General features: G+C 43.0%; 2 protein-coding genes across 2 annotated transcripts; both read right to left on the reverse strand.

Annotated features, from left to right (window-relative positions):
• Positions 1–10,613: 10,613 nt before the first annotated feature.
• Positions 10,614–17,661, reverse strand: LOC112224316 (peripherin-2-like). Its single transcript, XM_024387807.2, has 3 exons — positions 16,597–17,661; positions 13,739–13,985; positions 10,614–12,191 (listed from the first exon to the last, which is right to left on the reverse strand). Exons 1-3 carry the CDS (start codon positions 17,175–17,177, stop codon positions 11,985–11,987), a joined length of 1,035 nt encoding a protein of 344 aa, XP_024243575.1. The 5' UTR covers positions 17,178–17,661; the 3' UTR covers positions 10,614–11,984.
• A 1,846-nt stretch (positions 17,662–19,507) lies between these two features.
• Positions 19,508–21,180, reverse strand: tbcc (tubulin folding cofactor C). The gene is made up of 2 exons (XM_024387288.2): positions 20,571–21,180; positions 19,508–20,444 (listed from the first exon to the last, which is right to left on the reverse strand). Exons 1-2 carry the CDS (start codon positions 21,135–21,137, stop codon positions 19,977–19,979), a joined length of 1,035 nt encoding a protein of 344 aa, XP_024243056.1. The 5' UTR covers positions 21,138–21,180; the 3' UTR covers positions 19,508–19,976.
• Between the last annotated feature and the right edge of the window lie 1,294 nt (positions 21,181–22,474).

The following is a 22,474-nucleotide window of genomic DNA, read 5'->3' on the forward strand; positions in this document are numbered from 1 at the left end:
AACTCGGGACCTCTGTCTTGCTAGCACACATGACCGCTCTTCTGAAGAGTCACACGAAAAGCTGGCTATTCGCTGGCGCAAGTGGGAACACTTTAGGCAGAGGAGTAAGTTTCACACATCCCCATGTGCTCTATTCACCCCTCAAACGTACTCAACTGCGACCCCAGCGTTAAGCTAAGCGCAACTGTAGATCCGTGTCACGGCACCACTGTAAAAGACATCAAGCTACTTGCTTAGTGATTACCACTTACTCCAGATTTAGCCCATATGTGGAGCGACCTCTGCCTTGCCAGCACACATGCCCACCCTCCTGAGGTGTCTTACTAGTCGGCACCACAGGAAAAGCAAGTTGGTGTAAGTGGGGACACTTCAAGGCTGAGGAGTATGTTTCTCACATCCCCATGTGCTACAAGAACAGTACCTACAAACACCAGCAGGCGGCAGCAAAATGCGGCTTCTTTAAGTTGTATTTTATTTTATTGGGATCTCTTTTCATTTATAATACAATCACATTTTCACATATAACACACTGTTACAAACAACAGACATAATACACTGACATGTTGACCGGATAAATATTCTAACAGTCTGAAAATATATGTTGGTTCCTTCATCTACCATAGTCCTGCAAAACCTTCCAATTTATTAGATTTAAATGGTTCTAAGGTATTGTTTGAATATATATATTGAATGGTTTCTGGTTTTCTCAGATAAATTGTTAAATTTCTTTATTGCTCTGAATCGAAATGTTATTTTGCCTATTTTTCTTTTCTGCTAAGGTAACAAATACAGTAAATGTTGGACAATCTATTCCTTGTATTGATTAAATGTCTGTCTCTTACCAACTGAATACTGTTGTGAATGGGGTTTGGCAGTTTTAAATGGTGGACATTTTATTTCACAATGAACTTGTTGATTGATGACCACCCAAGAGCATTCTGCATGACTACAACAAAATAATCATATCTCCTCCTTAAAATAATCCTTGCTGCTTTGTTCTGTCTAATCTCACATGCTGATGCATTTTCCCAGACCACAGAACAGTAGTTCACCTGACTCTCAATTAATGCTTGACCAACATAATCTTGGTTTTCATGGCGTTCAAAACTAGTTTGTTCTGGCAAACCCACTCCCTGATATTTCCCAGATCTACTTGTAGAGCTTGCTATACCTGTTTAACCGATTTGTCTTGCTTTATAAATTGTAGTATAATCTGTAAATATAGTAGCTTGAGTTTTGGATAAGGAAGGTCATTAGTATATATTAAGTAAAGAAGTGGCCCAAGGTAGCTGCCCTGTGGTATTCCACAGTTTAAAGCATGAGGGGAAGAAAATTGATATAAGCGCACTGTTTCCTGTCAGTTAGATAGGACTGTACCCAATTCCATACTGCCTCCTTAAACCCCTTAATGCAATACTTTTGTCAAATTATTTAATAATCTACTAAATCAAATGCTGCACTGAAATCTAAAAATAGTACACCCACAAACCTGCCATAATCCATAGTATTGAGCCACTCATCAGTCATGTCAACCAATGCAGTGGTAGAGGAATGTTTTTTGCGATAAGCATGCTGATGGCTGTGGTCAGATCATTCTTGTCCATGTGCTGTCATATCTGTCTACTCACAATAGCCTCCAATATCTTAGTGAGTGAAGGGAGTAGACTGATTGGTCGACTATTGGCAGGAGTAATGGGTTCTTTCCTGTTTTTATGGATTGGGCACAGTTTAGCATGCTTCCATACATTTGGAAATTGACCCTTTTCCAGTGACTAATTAAATATGTATTTCAGTGAAGCTGCAATTTGGTGAGCAGCATAGAATAAAAACAAAATTGTCCATAAGATCATAACCTATAGATTTACCATTGGGTAATGACTTGAATAGGTTTAACACCTCCTCTATAAGTTTTCTTGCTCATAATATGATCATCAATCCATTGGACAATAGCTTGTTGGAAGAATGGGTGTTTAGATTATCTCCCAGTAAATTAGTTTTCTTTGTAAAAAGATCTGCAAAATGATTGGCAATATCAGCTGGTTTTGTTATTGTTCTCCCGTCCACCTCCACACTAGATGGGCATGGTGAGATGGATGTACCAAGTAAGCTCTTCACTATATTCCATACCTTTTTACAATCATTTTTAGAATCAATATAAGCATTTTTTTTTGTCAAAGATCTTTTTTTCCTTACGATTTAATTTAACTGTATAGTGTTCTAAAAGTCTGTTCATCAATTTCTAGTTTAGAATTGGCTGCTAAGACTTTTGCCATATTTCTTTGAGAAAAAGCATCACCCAGTTCATCATCAATTCATGGAGATGGACGCGCCCCAACTGTACCCTTTCTTACTGGAGCATGATGGTCCATTACCTCAGTGAGCAAATCAATAAAACATTCTGTAGTGTGATTTAAATCATCCTCTACATAAATCAGCTCCCAGGGTACAGCAGCCAAATAACTTTGAAATTGCTCATGATTACATTTTTTATTATTATCTTGACCACAATCCTTTTTACATGGTTTATGTTCACAATATTATGGTCTGTCCAGACCACTGGCATTGATCTGGCCTTTAAGCATTGCAATAGTATATTACAGAAGATCGGAGCAATGCGCATGTCTGAACGGTGACCCAACTTAGTTGATGACCTAGTGGTGTCATTAACCATTTGTTTCAAACCACAGCCCTTGGTAGATATCATTAATTTAGTTATATTTGAATTATTCTGATCCTTCCAATTTTTTTATTAAAATCACCCAAGATAAATACATCTCTGTTACTATCTGGGGCCTGGTCAAACCCAGTGCATACGTCATCCAGATAGGACACCTTAGAGCTAGGAGGTCTATACACACATCCTACCAATATAGGTGCCTGGTGAGGCAGATTTTTGTGGGCTATACTCGGCTTTGTCTCAGGATGGTAAGTTGGTGGTTAAAGAAATCCCTCTAGTGGGGTGGGGGCTGTGCTTTGGCAAAGTGGATGGGGTTATATCCTGCCTGTTTGGCCCTGTCTGGGGGTGTCATCGGATGGGGCCACAGTGTCTCCTGACCCCTCATGTCTCAGCCTCCAGTATTTATGCTGCAGTAGTTTGTGTCAGGAGGCTAGGGTCAGTCTGTTATATCTGGAGTATTTCTCCTGTCTTATCCGGTGTCCTGTGTTATTTAAGTATGCTCTCTCTAATTCTCTCTTTCTTTCTCTCTCTCGGAGTACCTGAGCCCTGGGACCAGGCCTCAGGACTACCTGACATGACTCCTTGCTGTCACAGTCCACCTGGCCGGGCTGTTGCTCCAGTTCAACTGTTCTGCCTGCGGCTATGGAACCCTGACCTGTTTACCGGACGTGCTACCTGTCCCAGACCTGCTGTTTTCAACTCTCTAAAGACAACAGGAGTGGTAGAGATACTCTCAATGATTGGCTATGAAAAGCCAACTGACATTTACTCCTGAGGTGCTGACCTGTTGCACCCTCGACAACTACTGTGATTATTATTATTTTACCATGCTGGTCATTTATGAACATTTGAACATCTTGGCCATGTTCTGTTATAATCTCCACCCGGCACAGCCAGAAGAGGACTGGCCACCCCTCATAGCCTGGTTCCTCTATGAAACGCTAAGCACAGGCAAAATGCTAGTGGTGAAGTCGCTTTCCACCAGACACTGGAAGATCAATCCACCTTTCAGCAGGACAATAACCTAAAACACAAGGACAAATAGACACTGGAGTTGCTTACCAAGAAGACAGTGAATGTTGGCAGAGTTACAGTTTTGACTTAAATCTGCTTGAAAATCTATGGCAAGACCTGAAAATGGTTGTCTAGCAATGATCAACAACCAATTTAACAGAGCTTGAAGGCTTTTGAAAATAATGGCCTAATGTTGCACAATCCAGGTGTGGAAAGCTCTTAAAGACTTACCCAGGAAGACTGACAGCTGTAATTGCTGGCAAAGGTGATTGTAACATGTATTGACTCAGGGTGTAAGGCCCGAAGATGAGAAGCCGAGTACCCCAAACGGTTCTATCGGCATCGGCCCCATCGGACACAAAGTCACCACCAACCGAACTGCCCTCGAGCTCCAGGGGGAAGAAGCAGCACTCCCCCCTCTAGATGCTTCGTATGAAGTCTTCAGCATTCTGTAAGGACCGACGCTGGAGATGAGAAGCAGGTATGGGGAGTCAACATTTAATCAGGAACAAATAGGTAACAAGACAGGCACAGGGTTAGCACACGGGTTAACAAGGACATACAACAATCAATGCTGAAGCAGAGAACAGAGCAGGGAACCAGACATATATAGGGAAGGTAATGACAGAGGTGATAGAGTCCAGGTGAGTCCAATAATCGGTGATGGGTGTGACGGGGGAAGGCAGGTGTGCGCAGTGCTGGGGAGCGCCAGGAGGGTAGAGTGGGAGCAGGCGTGACACGGGGTTGAATACTTATCTTATCAAGATATATAGATATGAAACAATTACAAATGTTAGAATATTTCTTCCATTTCCACATTAGAGTATTTTGTGTAGATTGTTGACCAAAACCATTTGAATCCCACTTTGTAACACAACAGAATTTGGAGAAAGTCAAGGGATGTGAATAGTTTCTGAAGGCACTGTATATGCCAACTGGCTTACAGTCATACATCTCACATATGGGTTGACCCAGGAATCAAACCCATTACCCTGGTGTTACAAGTGCCATGCTCTACCAACTGAGCTACAAAGGACAATGGATCTTGGTTGTGCCGTGGCGGAGGTCTTTGTGGGCTATACTCGACCTTGTCTCAGGATGGTAAGTTGGTGGTTGAAGTATCCCTCTAGTGGTGTGGGGGCTGTGCTTTGGCAAAGTGGGTGGGGTTATATCCGTCCTGTTTGGCCCTGTCCTGGGGTATCATCGGATGGGGCCACAGTGTCTCCTGACCCCTCGTTGTCTCAGCCTCCAGTATTTATGCTGCAGTAGTTTATGTGTCGGGGGCTAGGGTCTGTTTGTTATATCTGGAGTACTTCTCCTGTCTTATCTGGTGTCCTGTGTGAATTTAAGTATGCTCTCTCTAATTCTCTCTTTCTCTCTCTCGGAGGACCTGAGCCCTAGGACCATACCTCAGGACTACCTAGCATGATGACTCCTTGCTGTCCCCAGTCCACCTGGCCGTGCTGCTGCTGCAGTTTCAACTGTTCTGCCTGTGATTGTTATTATTTGACCATGCTGGCCATTTATGAACATTTGAACATCTTGGCCATGTTCTGTAATAATCTCCACCAAGCACAGCCAGAAGAGGACAGGCCACCCCTCATAGCCTGGTTCCTCTCTAGGTTTCTTCCTAGGTTTTGGCCTTTCTAGGGAGTTTTTCCTAGCCACTGTGCTTCTACACCTGCATTGCTTGCTGTTTGGGGTTTTAGGCTGGGTTTCTGTACAGCACTTTGAGATATCAGCTGATGGATGAAGGGCTATATAAATGCATTTGATTTGATTGCAATCGCCCCTCTGAAATAACAAGGGTGAAATACAGGTGCTTGATGTTGTATAGTTAATTTGACACAGCCATTGCCATATATAACCCTGTCAATTCCAGCAACTCCATGTTGCTGGCCCAGATATGTCAGAAGCTCCCCACTTCATCCCACCTACTGTAGTTCTCCCTATGAAGGTTTAACCCCCTGAAAGATAGCTGACGTTTTGTCTTATTTTTATAAGAAAAAATAAATAAATTATTAACCCATCCACCACCCTTCTTCAGGGGACAAATATTTTTTTTACAGCTTTTCATATACATTTTACATACATGGTAGTTGTATATAAAGCAGTCATGAAAATGAATACATTACCAGACATAAACTCTTTATTCCTAGCTCTCAGCCACTCTCAACCCATCCTACCTATCACCGTAGACCACCTTTGGTTGATTTCAATGACCCGTATATTTTTCAATTGTGATGTTTTTGCATAGGTACAATACCAGAATAAATGATCTATTGATTCTCTCTCTTTGCAGCAAAATCTACAGAGATGAGACTGTCGTATGAGACTGTAGTATTCTGTTCGGGGCAAGAGTTGTGTATAATAATGTCAATTGGAAAAACTCGTAAGTGTTGAATCACGTGTTTTGTTTTGTACCTGTTCATAAAACCAGGGGATCGAAAATCTCTTCTCATTATTTTGCAACCCGTATGACGCAGCTGTCAACATCTTTGTCCTCAAATGAAACTGGTATATTTCTCTAGTTATGCCAATTCCTTTCAGCCAATTTGAATCTTTAATATAATGGCAGGCAAACAAGTTCCCTACCTTCTCACTTTTTCACTTGCCTCCTCCATTTTGGTGGTAATGCTTAATCAACTTGGTTGTAAATTTGGATTGAGCAGATATTCCCATATATTTTCGATAGCTGCATATGTGAAATAACTCCTCCATTTGTATTCATAATGTCATTAATAAATATATATATATATATATATATATAAAAAAAAAATCCACAAAGAATGTTTTTTTAATTAATCAGTACATTTGATTTCTTCCCGGTACGTGGACTTCCTATGTGTTTACGTGCTTTTGTAAAACAAATATGGGCCTAATTATAGAATTAAGCATACAGTTGGGCAAAACAGTATTTAGTCAGCCACCAATTGTCAAGTTCTCCCACTTAAAAATATGAGAGAGGCCTGTAATTTTCATCATAGGTACACTTCAACTATGACAGACAAAATGAGAAAAAAAATCCAGAAAATCACATTGTAGGATTTTGAATTAATTAATTTGCAAATTATGGTGGAGGGTTGCAGGTTTGAAATGTTTTCTCTCTTTTGTTTATGGAGGTGCTATCCTCAGATAATAGCATAATTTGGTTTCGCCGAAAAGCCTTTTTGAATTCTGACTTGTTGGCTGGATTCACATCATGTGTAGCTTTAATTTGGTATCTTACGTGTGATTTCATGAAAGTTGTATTTTTATATGAATTTATTTGAATTTGGCGCTCTCCATTTTCTCTGGCTTTTGGCCAAGTGGGACGCCACTGTCCCACATATCCCAGAGAGGTTTTAATGCAACCGCTGTGTCAGATTTCAAAAAAGCTTTACGAAAAAAGCAAACTATAATCTGAGAACGACGCTCGGAGAACGATGCTCAGAAAACAAAAAGAGATATCCACCATGTTGGAGTCAACAGAAATCAGGAATAACATTATAAATATTCACTACCTTTGATGATCTTCATCAGAATGCACTCCCAGGAATCCCAGTTCCACATTAGATGTTTGATTTGTTCGATAATGTCCATCATTTATGTCCAAAGAGCTACTTTTGTGAGCACGTTTGGTAAACAAATCCAAAGTCATGAAGTGCGTTCCCTAGTTGCAGACGAAATGTCAAAGAGTTCCGTTACTGTCCGTAGAAACATGTCAAACGATGTATGGAATCAATCTTTAGGATGTTTTTAACATAAAACTTCAATAATATTCCAACTGGAGAATTCCTTAGTCTTCAGAAAAGCAAAGGAACGCAGCTACCTCTCCTGTGAAATGCTCGTGACCAGCGCGTGACTGCTGGCAGACCACTGACTCATTCCTCTCTCATTCGGGCCCATTTCACAGTAGAATCCTCAAACAAGTTTCTAAAGACGGTTGACATCTAGTGGAAGCCTTGGGAAGTGCAACATACCAAATATCCCACTGTGTATTCAATAGGGGCTGGGTTGAAAATCGACCAACCTCAGATTTCCCACTTCCTGTTTGGATTTCTTCTTAGGTTTTTGCCTGCCATATGAGTTCTGTTATACTCATAGACATCAGTCAAACAGTTTTTAGAAACTTCAGAGTGTTTTCTATCCAATACTAATAATAATATGCATATATTAGCAACTGAGACTGAGGAGCAGGCAGTTTACTCTGGGCACCTCTGAGCACCTTTCATCCAAGCTACTCAATACTGCCCCTGCAGCCATAAGAAGTTTTAAACAGCATGATCATTACACAGGTGCACCTTATGTTGGGGACAATAAAAGGCCACTCTAAAATGTGCACTTTTGTCACACAACACAATGCCACAGATGTCTCAGGTTTTGAGGAAGCATGCAATTGGCATGCTGACTACAGAAATGTCCAACAGAGCTGATGCCAGAGAATTGAATGTTCATTTCTCTACCATAAACCGCCTCCAACATCATTTTACAGAATTTGGCAGTACATCCAACTGGCCTCACAACCGTAGACCATGTGTAACCATGCCAGCCCTGGACCTCCACATCTGTCTTCACTTGCGGGAGAATTTTTGTCTGTAATAAAGCCCTTTTGTGGGGAAAAACTCATTCTAATTGACTGAGCCTGGCTCCCCAGTGGATGGACCTGGCTCCCAAGTTGGTGGGCCTATGCCTTCCCAGGACCACCCATGGCTGAGCATTTGCCCAGTCATGTGAAATCCATAGATTAGGGCCTAATGAATTTATTTAAATTGACTGATTTCCTTCTTTGAACTGTAACTCAGTAAAATCTTTGAAATTGTTGCATGTTGCATTTATATTTTTGTTCAGTATGTTAGGCTACTCCACTCTAAAATAATTCCGGCATCCATACAGTGCCTGTTGATAAATTTGGTTATTCGGTTATTGTCAGTCATTAGGCCTAGTCAAGTCTTGTAAACTGAATTGTAAACAATACACTGCCTGCGTTCATCTCGTTCTCGGACACTCATCTCAGTATGCATTGGCAAAAATGTCAATGCACGTAGCATTTTGGAGAGTATTCAACAAGTTTTCAAGTCTATTCGCTCATTTTTCATGCGACTGACATGCGGTAATGATAAATAGTGTAGCAGCCTACAGTTTTATTGGAATCTGTTTTAATTATTGTGAAAAGGCTCATGTTTTACCGGTATGGTGTACCCACAATATTTATATTGCCAGTACCGGACAGTTTTGGCTTACTTTTACCCCTGCCTACTACACACCTTTCACCTACCCTTTCACTAACCATAAACCCACCTGATCCACCTAGCATTAACCCTCTTTCCCACCCTAACCCACTTTACCCACCCTAAGACGCTTTACCCACCCTAACCCTGAAACACCTTTATAGCCTGCAACTTGATCTCAAAGTTTTACTTCGGAATTTGACGTAATTGGATGAACATATTTTTTTATCCATTAATTACGTGTGGGTACAGGCTTAAAACAGAAACAACTCAAAGTGTTAAGTTTAGGTGTTAATTCAGAGTGGTTAAGGTTGGGGCTATGGTTTTTGGGAAAGCATAAAGCTAGAGGATTCAAAAAAGTGCTGTTTCCATTCAGTATCATCAAGTACACTCCCTGCTTGCTAGACAATTGTGAACTGCCGTGGCGCAGTGGTGTAAACAGTGTGCTGTGGCTCTGAACATAGTGAGAACCTCTCTCTCTCTACCTCACACTCTCCAGCCTCACCCCATCTCCATCTCCCTCCACACCTCCTCCATCACCCTCCCTCCCTTAGTGATGTATGTCCACGGCTGGTCAGCTGTTCTCCAGGCTGATGTCTAATAATGTTAACCTAAGGCTTCTTTAGGCCTCTTATCTGCTCAGAGCTGCTGATTAACCACAACACCACCTACTGTTGGCCTCTTTACCGGTGCCTGCAACTACCCCACACACCCACTAACTGCCCCTCAGGACCCCGCTAACTACCCCACACGCCCACTAACTGCCCCTCAGGACCCCACTCACTAGCTAGCTACCCCACACACCCACTAACTGCCCCCCAGGACCCCACTCACTAGTTAACTACCCAACACACCCACTAACTGCCCCTCAGGACCCCACTCACTAGCTAACTACCCCATTATACCTGGTCCAGCACAATACCAAAATAACAACTACTGTTGTCCTGCCCTCTATATAGCCCTCTACAGGTCTACCCTCTAACTTAACATGGAATCAGAACCTTGATTGGTGGTACAAATCAAGGTTCTCACTTTGAAACACAATACAATTTGGAAAAGGACATGGGATGTGAATACTTTCTGAAGGCACTGGTATATGCCGATTTCTAAATATACAGCAAAGTAAACAGAATGGCGCTGGTTAGCAACTTACTTGACAAAATAGGTGATGATCACCCATAGGTGAATAACGTTGTTGTAACTCTTGTTCGTCATTGAATGCTTAGATGAATGACTGGGCTCTGGTGTTGTCGAGTTAAATCTATAAACTATGAGACTTACTCTTTACAGCTGGACACAGACAATCACATAATGTCATAGACAGACAATTTGAAATTGAGACAATTCAATAAGTCAGATCAAGTCTTATACAGAGGCTTAAATAATGACATTGGAATTTGTAATGTAGTTAATGGTGGATCCGTTGTTTGCCTAACTAATAGAAACACATAGAAAGTAATAGATCAAATCTAAAACCACAGAACATACCGTCACAGAACACACAGTCACAGAGCACACACACACGTACACACATACACACCTTCGTCCTTCAACCTCCATGTGCAGGGTTGTCCTGTGTCCATGTGATCGCTATAATCTGATAATTACCCTGATCCAATTGGCTAAATCAGGTGCCCCGCTGAGTTCCCAGAAGGCATTGCTGTTTGATTTCTGATCAGTCTTAAGTAGAAACAACACAACACTACTTCACGGGGCTAACTTCCTTTATTAAAATTTACACAATGGTCTTATCATCTTTCTACACAACATACAGAAAGAAAACCAGATTGATTTCCCATGGCAAAACACATTTTCTTTAAAGTAAATAAAATAATTTATATTAATTACATTGTTTAAAAAAAGTTATGTATCAATACTAGACTATTTACAAATATAACAGTAGCACGGGCATTGGCCTATGAGTGAGTTATGTACAGGAACTTAGTGAGTGTGATATATACAGTAACTCTCGACGGTCCAATAAGAGAAATGCTGATTGGACCTGCTGAGTGATGTCACAGAGCAGGGGCTGGGGTCAGAGTTCAGGGGTTGGAGATCAGGGGTTTAGCTGCCAATCTCAAATGTCCTCCTCAAGTTTTGGGGTCACCCCTGGTTCACCTCTGCCACTTTCCCCCGCGCCTCGTCTCCTATAGCCCCTCCAATCCTCCAGCAGCGCACCCCAAACTTCAACACCACCAGGTTAAGTTGAAATGTTTCCACCTCCCCTACCCCAGGAGTTTCCAGCCCACCTCCATCCCTCAAGGTAATGGTAGGAGAGGAAGGACTTTAAAGAGGTGATGTCTGAGGTGTTTCAGTCCATTTCTTTGGAATTTGCTAATATAAAAAGTGCTCTACAGGTGGGTCCAAATATTTTAAGATAAAACTCTCTGCTCCTTGGGCGATGAATTAACCTTTCCACTTTATCCTCCTTTCTGGGCTGGAGGGTCGCGTAGCAACCACCAGCCCCACACCATCCTTAAAACGCAACATACTTGCTCTCCTGATCTTACTCTTAACCTGTTAATATATATATATTATTCTCAATACAATGCAAATATCTGACATTATGCATTTTCATGACAGTGGATAGTGTTTTGATGTTTTTCCTCTCATTTTGTAAAAAAAGGGGTACAAATAAAGTTGTAAAATATGAACATGAAATAGAGCAGAATTATACAGAATGTTAGAAAACACACAGAGAGTATCCCATGGGAACTGCTTGGAAGATTAACAAAGCTGGGGTTGGAGGGAGTGTGTGCGTTGAAAAATCATGAGGTTTAGAAAAAGTGTATTGTGAGTGTGTGTGTGTGTGTGTGGGGGGGGGCATTTTGGAAAGTCAATTTATCAATTGGTTATAATATAACTTACACATACATTCATGCATTCGTATATTCAAAATATCCTATGTGCTGACATGTACTCAGGATCTGTCCATTTTAGTTTTCCCTTCAGATGGCCAGAAACGTGTGTTGTGCGCATATTTGTGTATGTCTGTATGTTGTGTCATAAATGCAAAGGAGGTGGTCAATCTTCCTCTCTTCCCTTTGGTGGGAGTGGTCTCAGTTTGTGCGGGCATATCGTGATCAGCTCACCGTGGCAACACCATCCACTCCGCCCTCCTCCACTGCGTTACCCTTGCTCATGGCTTTCATCTTGTCCATGATGTCAGTAAACGTCTCCTTCACCGTCTTCTCCAGGATCCAGCCTTCGCTTTCACTCTCTGGGTCTTCTGGGTTGGCCAGGTTGCACTGGGAGGTGTTCACGTACTGGAGGCCGATCATCACAATAACCTACAGAGGATAAAGAGAGACATATTACTTACAGCTAGCCTGGACTAAGACTACAGCTAGCGTGTGTGTGAAGAGCTACACCTGGCCTGAAGTAAGAGCTAGATTCAAGAACATGCTCATGTACTGAAAGTGAAAACCCACCATAACTAAATCTAACAACACATTAACCAACCAACAGGGGTAGACCCAGAGAGTGACAGACACATCAGCCTGCACTAACAGCTGTAGGTAATGGATCGCACCAATCACCATTTAACAACTGAATATGTTCCACATAAACACATCAAACCAGTCTGAAGCAAGGAGTTAAAAACAAAGAATCACACTAACAGAGATAGCAACAACAAACAAAAGCAATCATAAGTTTGCTAATGTAGTAGCATAGCATACACAAGCAAATATATGTATTTTTTTTGTTTTACCTCTACACTATCTGTGTTTCTGATTGGTCATTTTATAACCCCCAGTATTTGATCAGGAGTCTGATTTCCATAACTGGTCCCTCCCCCAAATGAAGACATCACTCCACCTCTCACAAGGCTATCGGTAAGGTAATACCATGGAGACAGTTGCGTAACCATGGCTATTCCAGGTAGGAGATAGCCATGGCTGTTTTTGTCCCTGATAAGCTTCAGCAGATTGAGTCCAGTTTTTTAGTACACGTTAAGTACTGTAAGATTTCTAGAACAGAGATTTACTGTCCTTAGGTATATATGTTTTACAAATACCAAAACAGCTAAAAATGTATAGTAACACTTCTCTCAAACTTCTTCAGATAATTTATTCTGAAAAGAAGACAAAGAGACAAACAGTGCATGTTCAAGGGCAGCCATTTTGCTTTTTTGTCTTCGTAGGCCAGTGGGGCTGCAGACTTTTGCGCCAGCCAAAATCAGTAACACACCTGATTCAACTAACCAACCAAGAATCTTCTTCAATATGGATTTAATTAGTCTTAATTAGTCTGCTTTGGTTGTTGTGAAAGCCTGCATCCACACGGACCCACAGGATTACCAGTACAGCAGTCTAGTTACCAGCCCTGTGTACTACTGTTGTAAGCCTTACAGGTGAAGCTGCCTCTACTCATGTGTCTGTGTGTACCATTGTAAACCTGGCAGGTGTGTGTGTGTGTGTGTGTGTCTGTGTGTGTGTGTGTGTGTGTGTGTGTGTGTGTGTGTGTGTGTGTGTGTGTGTGTGTGTGTGTGTGTGTGTGTGTGTGTGTGTGTGTGTGTGTGTGTGTGTGTGTGTGTGTGTGTGTGTGTGTGTGTGTGTACCGCTGTAAGCCTAGCAGGTGATGCAGCCTCTGCAGAAGGGAGCAGCAGGTGTATCAGCAGCCCGCACATGACCTGGAAACATGACAATGGCAGGAGGGATGGAGGGGTGGAGGAGGTGTGGAAATGTACATTGAGAGTAAAGGAGGACACCATGCAAGGAACTCTGGATCTAGCCAGGCATCTGGGTCAACTTTGTCATCGGTCAGTGATGAACGCCATCACAAAATAATCACCCCACGCCTTTGAAAAGCGAGTAAGAGGGAGCATTTTCCTTACCTCCAGAATAGCGACCAGTAGCACCAGGGCTCCTATGGTGTTCATCATGCCTCCGTAGTAGGATATCAGTGCGTCGCGGCAGCCCCGTTTCCAGATGTTCAGGTCCTCAGTGTGGTGGTCGTAGGAGTAGTGGGCCGTGTTGTTGGTCACCTGGTACTGGATGCAGGGCCGAGGGGAGCCGGGGTTACAGCAGCTGAATGGAACAGCATCCATCAGGTACTTCCCATCCACGTTGCTGCCGATACGACTGGGGGGTGAAAGGGCAAAGGACAGGGGTTAGGGTATTGTGGGTTAGGGTCAGTGCATTGTGTGTTAGGTTCAAGGTCCTTATGGGGTTAGCGGAGTGAAACGGTAGCCATCCATCGGGTACTTCGCATCCACATTACTGCTGAAGCGAATGGGGGTCAGAGGGCAAAGGGCAGAGGTTAGACTCAGGGTAATATATGAAAGTGCTACCCAATCCATCCATCATCATGTACTGTAAGTGTGAGGAAGTGCTAGTGAACTACCAGAATTTAGAAAGGTAGGATTAGGCTGAAAGAACATCTACAACAAAGTCACTCATACCTTGACACAACCTAACACTGATTTTTCATTCAGTATCCATGATAGAGGGTTTACAGTGCTTGCATTGGTCCTGACACAGAGCTGAAATCAGTTCACAGTGTACCTGGTAAAGAGAGGATCATTAAGGTCTATCAGTCTCTCACATGCTGTTTGAATGGGATTAACCCCATTAGCTCCTCCCTACTGTGAACACGGTCTCTTCACACTGGCTTTGGGAAGAAACAGTGCAAAGGAAAACTAATACTGTCACTTGCTTTCCAACGAAGGTGCATGAGCCAAGAACTCTGCTCACGTTGGGAAGGAACAATAATACTTCCACTATACCTCGCTTTTCAACATAAACAGACATGCACACTGAAGATGAGAAAAACATTCAGCAACTCTTGGAGGACACACCTTTCTTGGAAAGATGCACATATAGTATATCTGCCAAATACTCAGAAATTACAGCAAAAGGATATGAAAAATCATGCTGCACACCACATACGAATTATCTCTCCCAGAGTTACTTTCCTCCCCTACACTGAGATGGCATTTCAGAGGATGTATTGAAATTATATTCATAAATTGATGATTGATCCATTACTTTCAATGAGGATGAATTGCCTAAATGGAATTAGTCTGCATACTAGCTAATAGATGGCTGGATATACAGTAGTAGTAAACATCGTTGTGGCTTGTCAACAGAGTTGTAGTTGACGGGTAATCAATCAAGCAGTTTGTAGATCGTCTGAGTAGATGAGGATTATCCTAACAAAGTGAGACTGAATGGACTGACTGTGACAGCAGTCATCTCTGATTCTGTAGGAGGAAGTGTGCATTTGGCCTTTGGGTGGTATGGGGGTGGAGTTTCAATTGTGATTGACAGGTGTAGGGCAGTTCCAAATTAACATTATGGAAAGAGTGGTATGATAGCCTAGCAGGTAGCCTAGTGGTTAGAGTGTTGGGCCAGTAACTGAAAGGTTGCTAGATCAAATCCCTGAGCTGACAAGGTAAAAAAAAAAAATCTGTTTGTTCTACCCCTGAACAAGGCAGTTAACCCACTGTTCCTAGACTGTCATTGTAAATAAGAATTTGTTCTGACTTGTTGGAGTTAAATAAAGGTTAAATAAAAAATGTGACAGGGATACAGATCATTCCCAACAATATGGACATGGAATTACACTCTGTTGGGAGTGCTGACACTGTAGGTTAATGCTGACACAGACCAGGGGTGGGAAACACTTAACAGGACCTTGATTTGCCGAATCAGGTGTATTACAGTAGGGCTAGAGACAACATTTGCATAGATCTCCAGGAAGAGCGTTTGCAGGCCCTGCTTTAGATCATTTGTTTCCTGAAAGATAAGCAATTTAAGCAGGACTAAGATGTGGTCCTTTAACAGCCCATCGTCGTCATCATCAACCTTGAATCAAAAGAGCATGCCAGCTAATATCTCCTTGAGGTCCTATTGGTTAATCACTGTGTCTAGCTAAGCTCTTATTGGTCAATAATTGTCGTAAGTGAATGGTTGGCCAATCACTGTCTCTACGCAAGGCCTTGTTGGCTAACTCGGTCTCTCTCTCTAGACAGGTCTATTCCCAGACCATCACCAGGCCGCATGCTGATTCGTTAGCACATAAGCCTGAAGGGGGAGGAAATGTGGTCCAAGAAGATTGGCCACTAAGAACTCACAGGCTCACACACACATTCGCACACCTGAGAACACTTACAATGAAAAATGTCCCTTTATACAACCACACACTTGATATCACTTACACTGAAAACCAACACTTGAAACACCTGCACCCAAGCACACCTTACACCCGTACACTGTAAAACAAACCCTTGCATCATTCCCCTTCAACTCTCACAGAAAGCTCACCTCCCTCCCCACCACCACTCTCGTTATTACTCCACACTAATGACTGAATCCCCCTCACCTCCCGTAAATCGAAAACCAACCCACACGTACGCACAGCCCCATCACCACCTCTAACACTAAAACCTCAAATCCACTGACCCTGTAATCCCTCCTTTACCTTATAATCGAAAGTGACCCTTTTATATTGCTTACGGCCCCCCTCCTTGCACCTGCAATCCATTTATACTGAACACCCATTAAGAACAGTGAACTCACCATAACCTAACCCTACAATCTCCATTCATGCCATTTGTTGGTGTGGGCCAGATATATAGGCCTCTTACTTAAAAAAACTTACATCACTACATTATAACCACCTAATAGTTAGGGATATGGTTGGGATAGCTTAAGAACTGATCCTAGAGCTGTTGCTAATATCATGACTCACTCTTTAACTTCCTTGGCGCTGAAGTCCAGGTAGCGGTTGCTGACCCACTGGATCTCGAACCAGTCCCTGAAGTTGTTGTTGCCGCAGCAACGGAACTCAATCTGCATCTGGTCCAAAGTCCTCTTCATGTAGCAGCGTCCCGGCGTGTCTGTGTCCTTGTAGAACCTCAGGGCGTTCTTCAGGCCCTCGGCCAGCGTGAACTGGAGAGGGATCCTCATCAGGAAGCAGAGCAGAGCCGTCAGCACCAGGAGACAATTGAAAGCCACACAGGAGACGAGGAAGGGTTTGAGCATAGACTTCCACCTGGAGAACTTGACAGGGTCCAAGGAGTCGTAGCAGATCTTGCCTCCCATGGCGTTGATCCCACAGGCCAGCAGCCCCACGGCAATTAGTAAGTTAGGAACGAAGTGGCTCTCGTTGTTGTCCATCATCTCCGAGCGCTTACGCAGCTCGATCTTAAAGAACAACCCCATGCTGAAGACGAGCACGCCTGCCATCACTGAGAACCAGTACATCAGCCATAGGAACTGGGCTAGCTTCACCCGCTTCTTCAGGTCAAACTTGACCACCATTAGTGCCATGGTGGCAACCTAGGGATATTGCTTACCTATACACAAGGAAAATACACTACTGAGATGAGATATAGCTCTACGGTCAGGTCCTTCTTCTGGATGCCCCAGCCAGCAGAGTTTCAGCTGTTCTCGTTAAGCGGTTTGAACCGCTGATTCCCTGTAAGGTGGCTTCAGCCGTTCTCTTCGTCTCTCAGTCTCTCCTGCAGCTCATCCAGCAGTGCAGGACTGTCAGCTCAGGCAATGATCTGTAATCCATCCCAGAGAGGAGCAGAGGTAAAGAAAGAGGAGTGCGGTTATTCCTTCAGGACCCTCTCTTCTCCCATAGTGGCCAGACCCTACAAAGAAAACTCACCCAGATGGATGACAGAACACAGGGTCACACTTGCCTTAGTTCTAAACTTTCCCTCCAAAAACATTGAAATCAACAGGTGAGGCTAATCGTGATGTTCCTTTCGCTGGTTGGAAGAGGATTGAGGAAGATCCTCCAGATTCCAGGCGGAGGGGAGGTGCGTCATGATAATCCCCTGTAAGCAGCCTGAACCCATTTACAAAAATCCCTCTCCAGAAGATGAGCCTGGCTGTAAGCTGTTGCCAGGAGACATAATTGGTTTGAATGCTCACATGGTCATTGTCACCCTGATCGAATGCACCGGGGGCCATTAATAAGGACAGTTAACGGTTGACGGAGAGTGGAGATGTGGAACAACGCCGTGCTGCACTTTTGGAAGGGGTCCCTGGGTTCAGGCGAGGAAGAATGTTTACAGTGTAGTCACCTAAGATGTTTCAGTAAACCATCCAAAAACCATGTAAGACTCTCCATGACCCAGTTAGCTCCACCTACACTCAGCAGTCAATATCAACAACCTGCCAGTCTCTCGCCTGTAGTAAGGAAGCAGGCAGATTTAGCTATAGGTGTTTGTGCCTACACTAACTGAACTATCAGTGTATGCTGATGGCAGTTTGGTAGACCAATAACTAACTTCTAATGGGAGCTTCTTCACTGCACAGCAAAGTTAGGATTGTGATGTGTACAGTATAAGAGAGCAGGGAGATGTGTGGTTGTCAGTGCATTCAATTAACGACATGATAGACTAGTGTACATGTGAGCTACACTGGGACGCACAACAGGCCAGCAGACCTGATGACAGCTGCAGTAGTTGGCAGAACTTGTGACAGAGCCAGAGATCAGAGAAACCAGAAGAGCATACTGGTGTTAGTGTACCCGGGGGCGGAGGTTCGTACTGTCACTACCGCAGAATGATATTGACCTCGAATGAGTTAGCTATCTCATGGGAAGAGTGGGGACAGGATGTGGAAAGGGGAAGAAACCATTTGGGGCATGTACAGATTAAGACAACTCCTGGACTAAACAGCATTTTCAATTGAGATTCCTAGGAATTTGAGGACTGGGCTTAATCTGTGTACGGGAAACCACCTGTTACGTTCCCCAGTTTCTGTGTTGTGGGGTTTTGTTTGTATGTGTGTGTTTCAGGATGGATTCCTGAAATTCCCCCAAGCAGCTGATTGGTCGGCCACATTGCTAATTGGCGCCGACCCCGCCCTCACGTCAGAGGATACAGCTGTATCCCATTACAGACTCCTTCTCCAGCTATATAAACCAGTGTTTTGTTGCTCAGAAGAGAGATGATTAGTGTGTTCCGTGTTGGTTGTTAAGAGAGCAAATTGATATATCCTGTGTTGGTTGTTTCTCAGAGAGCTGATGGTTATGTTCTGTGTTTGTTGCTCAGACAGAGATTATTAGTATGTCCTGTTTTTGCTGAGAGACCGGTTTTGGTTAAGTACTTTATAGCCGCTGCTTCTAAGGTATGTGTGTCCCCATAGGACGCAGTGTTTTTGATTATTGAAATTGTTTACTTACATGTGTATTCTGTTTCAGTTGTTCCCAGGGGGAAGGGGAAGGCACCTAGGGAGTACTTAGGCAAGAGGCCTGCGGGCATACATAAACTGTAGTATTTACTGTCTATATGCACTAGGTAAGACCTGGGCAGACAACTCCCTGTATTTTGGTTCAAACACCAGGTGGTGCTAAGTTATGTAAGTAGTGGGTAGGCAGGTAAGGTAGAGGGGGCTTTGACATTTACTTTCTTTGGTTCCGTTCAACCTTTTCCGCAAATTTGTGAGAAGGAATAAATTTCCAGTAAACGGTAAATTGTCTGCCTTTTGTCATCCTTACATCTACAGTCCCATTCCTCTTTCACTCCACAGGGAGTGGAGTTGTAGCAGGGTGTTGCGTTCCCTCTTCCTAGAGGTCTGCATAACATCACCCCTAACTGTTTCAGTCAATTATTTCATGCACAATTAAAGACAAGCGTACGAAAGACAGATTGGTTGACGTCAGCCAAACCCTTTATTCACATCTAGTATTTACTCCAGACCACCTAGTCAGAAGAAGAGGTATTTAGTGCTTTATAGATGGGAGAATGACAGAAGTGCTGTTTGTAAACATAAGACAGCATTTAAGGACTAAGATTGTTCTTCCTGATTAAATAAACAGGTAATAAGCGGTGTTACAGTACGTGGTTGACATTCTGTTTATTGCTCATCGTATAGTCATGAGAAAACAAATGCAGCAACTTTTTCCTCCCTGTGAAGAAATAAAGATTTCAGGCAGCACGCTACTGAATATTACCCAATATTTAATGGGTAATCCTGTCAGGACATCTATGGAACAACTGTACTATGGAACTCATTAGCATGAAAAGCAAAGTCAAGTAAGGCTGTGTCACATCAGGGCTGAATGAAAATAAGAGCTTCATTTGTTTACAGGCTCTTTGTATACTAATGTCTCTAGGAGTCCCACTCTGTTCTTCTCTCAGTTTCTGGAATGACAGACCAGTTAGGAGATTGGGTACCTAAGGCCAGCCAGTTAAAATCATCCACCTGGTTCCAGTTGTTCCTCTCCCGGTCCAGACCAGACACCTTGAAGTCCTGGTCCAGACCCAGGTAGGACCAGGCAAAAGGGGCAAAGCGCACCCCTTGGCAGTCCTCTATGATGGCGCGGCTGGTGACATGCAGATAGACCTGTGTGTCGGTGGTGTGATGAGTCCGTAGTTGCTGGCATGGGAAGGAGAGGGTGCTGCCGGTGCAGTGGTCCACAAACACAGAGCTGGATACTGGCCCAGAGAAGATTTCACAGTTCTGGACGTGTTTGATGTGGATGGTGCTGGGGGAGCCCAGGAGTCTGACCTTGCAGTTGGTCAGGTGGGTCAGTAGAACATCCTGTTGTTTAATCTCCGCCCCAGACTTGGTCAGCACCTGCCAAAAATAAGCAGTGGTCAGACATTTAAGATACATACCTGCAAAGAGCAGAATCTAAACCACAATTGACTAGAAACATTCTCAGAAGAAATGATTGAATATTGTTATGTTAGGGACTGTTACCTGGGCCTCAAAGTGGGAGAAGCCACACTGCTCTGGGGGGCTTATGGCTCCGTCCACTTTAGTTCGGCCAGAATCCTTAGGTGTTACAGGTGGAGCTGGTGGGTCTACTTTGGGTGTATTTGCTGCGCGCGACCTAAAGGCGAACTTCTTCTTGGGGAGAATCTCGTCTCTCTTCTCAGCCAGAGAGTTCTGTAGTTTCTGGAGCGCCGCCTGGGCCTGTCTCAGCTCGTACTGCGGTAAAAACACCATGCTATCGTTTAGAAACTTCTGGAGGAACTGTGTTTTAGTAGTCACTTTCTCCAAGGTTTGAGTGGCCAGGGCGCGGTCAGTAGCCCCCGAGCAGCCCTCCAGTAACTCCTCGATAGTTGCCCTTTCACTACTGAACGTCGCGGTGAAGAACCCACTCTTCTCCTCCGTGACAGACTGGCTATTTTTCGCTTCTTTCTTTCTCTCCACGTCCTCAAGCCTATCCTGTTCTCGTTTAAGCATCCTGTCCGGGATCTTAATGCCGGACTCACTGGGACCAGAATCCTCGTTTCCCTGACAAATACTACTCTCCACGTCCATGTTTTCACTGATGTTGTTTGAATACGGAAGAGATTTCGGTTGCTTCGTAACAAACGGCCTTCTTATTGGATAAATCTCTCCTCTCTTGTGACTATACCGTCATTCCATTGGTGGATTAGGGAGCGTTGTTTGCTATGGTCTCCCACTCCCACCCATGTTCATGCATAATTGTTTAAACCCATAACAAATATCCAGTGGTGGAAGGAAAAAGTACCCCATTTTCATACTTGAGTAAAAGTAAAGTTACGTTACAAGAAAATTACTCAATTAAAAGTGAAAGTCACCCAGTAAAATACTACTTGAGTAAAAGTCTATATATACATAAGTATCAAAAGTAAATGTTTTTTCTAAAATATACTTAAGTATCAAAAGTAAAAGTATCAATTATTTCAAATTTCTTATATTAAGCAAACCAGACAGCATGATTTAAAACAATGTAATAATAATTTACAGAGAGCTAGTGTCACACTCCTACACTGTCACACTCCTATCAGATGCAGTAGGGATGACCAGGGATTTTCTCTTGATAAGTGTGTGAATTGGACCAGTTTCCTGTCCTGCTAAGCATTCAGAATGTAACAAGTACTTTTGGGTGTCAGGGAAAATGTATGGAGTAAAAAGTACATTATTTTCTTTAGGAATGTAGTGGAGTAAAAGTTGTCCAAAATATAAATAGCAAAGTACAGATACCCTCAAAAACGACTAAAGTAGTACATTAAAGTATTTTTACTTATGAACTTTACACCACTGCAAATATCCATATATAATGACGTTCATGTTTTATTGTGCCCCATTGCGAAAGCAAGTGGAAGGATGACAGTGCACATATTAAGCAAAACCTGAGCTTTAATCTAGGAGAATATAATACACATTTCAGAATAGTAAAGTAGTATATCAGTAGCCACCTTCACAGTAGGTGTAGAAGAGTTTATTATGCATTTCTCAATGTCACATACACCTCACTTTCACATACAGTACCTGTTAATTCTTCTGCAGGAAGAAATAACTGCACTCTTCCAGTGTAGACTGCTGATGCAAGTATAAGAAATGGGTCTGTAGTTTAAGGAACACAATAGGCCTATATGAATTTACACCAGAATAGACTGAATTACATACAGTGTGTGTGGATGACCCCCATCTCTGATTGAAACATGGTGTACATAGCATCACTGTGAATATGATTAATTGTGTTACATTGGCGATGACTTATAAAAGCTGTTTCCCCCATCCTATATCCCATTGGAGGGTATGTGAGTGGAATAATGCCCTCGTTTTGCTGATCTCTCTGTTGCCACAATGTACAGCTTCCTCAATTACTTTATCAGCCACATCAAGGT

The sequence above is a fragment of the Oncorhynchus tshawytscha genome, linkage group LG25 (assembly GCF_018296145.1).
Source record: "Oncorhynchus tshawytscha isolate Ot180627B linkage group LG25, Otsh_v2.0, whole genome shotgun sequence".
Classification (NCBI taxonomy): domain Eukaryota; kingdom Metazoa; phylum Chordata; class Actinopteri; order Salmoniformes; family Salmonidae; genus Oncorhynchus; species Oncorhynchus tshawytscha.